This window comes from Cupressus sempervirens, chromosome 10 (assembly GCF_028749045.1).
Source record: "Cupressus sempervirens isolate cs-2001-9-10 chromosome 10, ASM2874904v1, whole genome shotgun sequence".
NCBI lineage: Eukaryota > Viridiplantae > Streptophyta > Pinopsida > Cupressales > Cupressaceae > Cupressus > Cupressus sempervirens.
This window is the reverse complement of record NC_143127.1, coordinates 792,631,289-792,635,427: the sequence shown is the minus strand read 5'-3', so window position 1 is coordinate 792,635,427 and position 4,139 is coordinate 792,631,289. Positions and strand designations below refer to the sequence as shown.

Here is a 4,139-nt window from a genome sequence, read left to right as displayed (position 1 = left end):
AATAAGAGTTGGAGATTTGAAAACAAGTTTTAAAAACAATACATTACACTCCAAGGTTTTTTATTGGAAAACAATCAACCAGAAGGGTTTATTTATGCAACTTAAAGTAATGATTGTCATTGAAATGTTGCGGCTATGATACTAGCAATTACTAGTGAGAAAGATGCAAATGTAAATGTAAATGAAAAGGTGCTTGACTGGAAACAGCATGTAAAAGTTGCTGGAATTGTGAAAAAGGTCATTACTGACTTTCTTGGCTGGTCAGTTATTGCATAAACTGAAATTTGTTTGCAACAAGGGCTACCCACTAGATATGATACTGGCATAAAAGGAGAAAAGTGGATAGTGATTATTTTAGATTGTTCTTGACTGGAAGGCCGAAGATATAGATTACAATGCAACAAAAAAGCCACTTACCAAAAAAATTTATGTAGTCAACTTCTCAATTCTGTGGATAAAAAGAAACTAGTGTCTAATTCAAGGATGAAGGTTCAATAGCTCGATTGATTATTGCAATATTATATGTGCAGTAATAAGCATGTTTTTGTCTGAATATATTGTCAAAATGACAACATAATGACTAACAATTGCATAAGTTTGTCTTGACTGATATACTGTTTATAGAATTTAAAAAGTGCTTTTACTCAATTTTTGACTAATGATGTAAATCTCACAATCTTTGAAAGAAATTAAAAGTATTCAAACTTTCAATGTGTTTGCAAGAAAAGTTCATTCCAACTAGAAAATGAGAGTGAAATATGTGAAAAATTCAAGAGTAACCATGACATGATCACAAAAATCTGAACTGCAAAGTTCTTTACATTGATAAGAATCTTGGACATTACACATGGAAGCCTATTCACTTTTTTCTTCATGAAAAGCTTTTTTAGTCAAATTCTAGAGATTGTCAGTAACAAATCTTGCAAGAACATTTTGTACAATATATGCAATTGAGAACTGTACAATTTTACATCAAACACCACATGCAAGTTGTTCCAGCGCAAATGTGCTCTCTTTGTGAGAAATGTGCAATTCAGAACGGAGATTGGTCAGTAAAATTTCTCTTTCCCAGCTTAATGAACCTTGGGCATGAAAAACCTCTAACACAGAGCGATATGCAAATAGTTCCAACTTATGTGTGGATACATTGTGCTTGTCTGCTAGGCGAGTTCCATTTTTCTTTTGCTTCTTCCTAAGTTTAGGCAGTTTTCTGGTGTGATAGTGAGTATTCTTTCTATTGTTTGGCACTTCATCTCTTTCATCTTGAATTGCAAGAGCAAAAGCGGTGTGACTCCCAGTAGTTGAAACAAGATAATCTTTATAATCCGTATTCATGTGAGAAGCATCAACAAAAATGCTCTTGGCATGAAGTGTCCCTTTGTCTATATGCTGTGCTAATTCTGAATGCCTAAATCTCTTTATTTTTTCACATTTGTCAAGATGAAAGCCCTCATCTACCTCATACATAGTTTCTACAGTTGCATTCCCTTGTTTTGATGTCTTCCGTTTTCTTGCCTACAAAAATAATTTTAAGCATGTGTTAGATACACTGGTGTCGAGGACTTGACATCTTAATAAACAAGTCAAGTTTCTAATAATTATTCTCAACATAAGGTTGTATCCCAAAATTCAAGTATATCCAAAAAATACAATGCATTATTCAACTCTCTGACAATCAGACAAGAACCACCCCTAATAGAGTTAACAAAGTAGGATCGATATAGAAGTGTTCATATGAAGATCCAAAATTCTTGCAATCACTAAAAAAGCCTATAGGTAAAGGAAGATGAGATCTCAATGAATGTAAAGGTTTGAAAAGCTAACATGTGCACCAAGATATAACTAAATGAAATGAATATCTTCCATTACAAAAGAGAGATTAAAAGTTTGTTCCAATTGTTATATTAGATGCCTACCTTCTTAAGATCTGACATTGTAGTTCCAAAAATGTATCCATGAAAACCCTTCTAATTATCAATAAGAATCAGTTATATTACTAAATCTCAATGCTAATATTCTAATTATTTTAAACCAATTGTTTCAATTTTATACACTGAAAACTCAAAAACTTGTAGCAAAGATACATTGATAATTCTAATTCCTCGGGGCCCAATAGCTTCCTGATATGTCATACAAGGCACAAGTAGTTAAAAAGGGCATATATTTCTCCAGGCATAAAGATATTAGACAATTCAATGAATGTAACTACAAACAAAAGGCAATCAAGAATATGTTATTTTCCAGAAACTACAAAATCAAAATGTTTGATGCCAATGGAATATTAAACAAATGATATTAAGTCAAAACAAAGGCCTGTAAACTTTGCCCAAATTCTTAAGTTGTTAGAGATATTTCGGTACATTTCAGGATTGTATTCATTAGGAACTACACTTAAGCTGGATATTTATTGTATTGTATGGGTAAGAAAGATACCCTTTCTCACTAGATAATAAAACCCATGTTCAGTGATCTGCTTAAAATCTGGTAAATTATCTTGAGATTAATGTAATCGCCGAGGATAGTGGTGTCTCTATATGATAGCAAGAATGCACTGTATTTTGTTAAACTCGTGTATTGGAAGAGCAGGACGTGATATATTACTTTGTAATTCATTGTGAACAATGATACTTTAGAGTACGTAGTACATAGCATAGGATATTTTCATTAACAACATGACAGAAGTTAAACGGTTAAAACGGTTAAAAACAATTGCCAAACAGGTAAAGGAAAATATTTACCGGAAGAGATAATGACCATTTCCCATTCTTCCATTCCTGCCTGGTCCGAATATTGGAGTAGAGGAATCTCATGCAAATGTCATAGCAAGGGAAGTACACACTATAATATCTGTGAGGAAGAACCTCTGAGATAACACCTTCCCACCAACAATCCTTGTCAAGAACCTCAACTTGATCACCACCTGCCCAACTAATAATGTTCATCTCAGGAGGGCGCGGCCTTAATTGGTTGCATTGTAACTCCTCCATCAGGGGATGCCCCTCATCTGTCTCAAATTTGTCATACTGGACACGATAAATATTCCCCTCCTGAGACACTATAGCACCCTCAAACCAAGCCCCTATAAAACCAGGTTCCTTGCTGCATGCTTCGACTTTCATACCATTTCTGAACTTCATCTTTATACCTCCAAAAACACTTGCAAGATGCTGCTTCTTCTCAAAATAAATTAATAAATTCAGACCCAATTCAAGATCAGCTAACAAGGCAAACGAACTAAAATAACCATTGAAGTAAAACAATGTGAAAACTATGTAATATAGGGACCACAAATACTTGTTACATTACGTGCTGCTGAATCCTCTTAAAATTGAGGAAAGTTTCTTAAAGTCGGACAACAATGCATGCATGCACGGTCTTCATATTCAGACCCTAGCAAAATATGATGATATTTTCTGTTCTGGATGTTTCCAATTCTCTCACACTGGATTACCATAACTCTCCAAACTATTAATAGCATGCAACCCTGGAGTGCCTGCTACATTAGTAAGTTTCCTTCAATTCTCACACGTACTGCATTGCCTAAGCCTCTACGCATAACACATATATGGAGAAAAGGCTCCAGTTTCAAACTTTCTAATACCATAATAACTTTTTCTGTATATTATTATTTTAATTTTTTGAATTTTTAAAGTTCAGGAGGTTGCATTTTAATGGCCATATTTGTAAAATTTGTGGGCCCACAAACTTATGTCCATTGCTCATTATGGTAGTAGATTGGAAAATAACATATTTCTAATTATTTTTCAAAGTTTTATATATGTGGATTGGATGTTGTGTATGGTTTTGGTTTTGTTTTTCATATTATATATTCTTTATTGTCATCTTTAAATTTAATTTTTTTCCGTTTACTATTTTAGAATATAATTGTGATGCAATAAGTAATATATTAAAAAATTGCATTGTATTTTTTAACATTTTATATTTTAATTGTGATGTGAATGCTCACTTCATTTTAATTTTACCATAAACTCTAATTTGTCTCAATTAGTTTAAATTTTATTATTTTAGATACATGTATATATTTTTAAATATTATCAATATATATATAAAAGATTTGAATTATATTTAGTTTATATCTAAGATATATTGTAGGGTGTGATTTGGAGCTATTTGATGTT

General features: G+C 32.5%; 1 protein-coding gene across 1 annotated transcript; it reads right to left on the bottom strand.

Annotated features, from left to right (window-relative positions):
- Positions 1-972: 972 nt before the first annotated feature.
- LOC149536295 (uncharacterized) lies at positions 973-3,137 on the bottom strand. Its single transcript, XM_089806261.1, has 2 exons — positions 2,739-3,137; positions 973-1,515 (listed from the first exon to the last, which is right to left on the bottom strand). Exons 1-2 carry the CDS (start codon positions 3,135-3,137, stop codon positions 973-975), a joined length of 942 nt encoding a protein of 313 aa, XP_089662387.1.
- Positions 3,138-4,139: the final 1,002 nt, after the last annotated feature.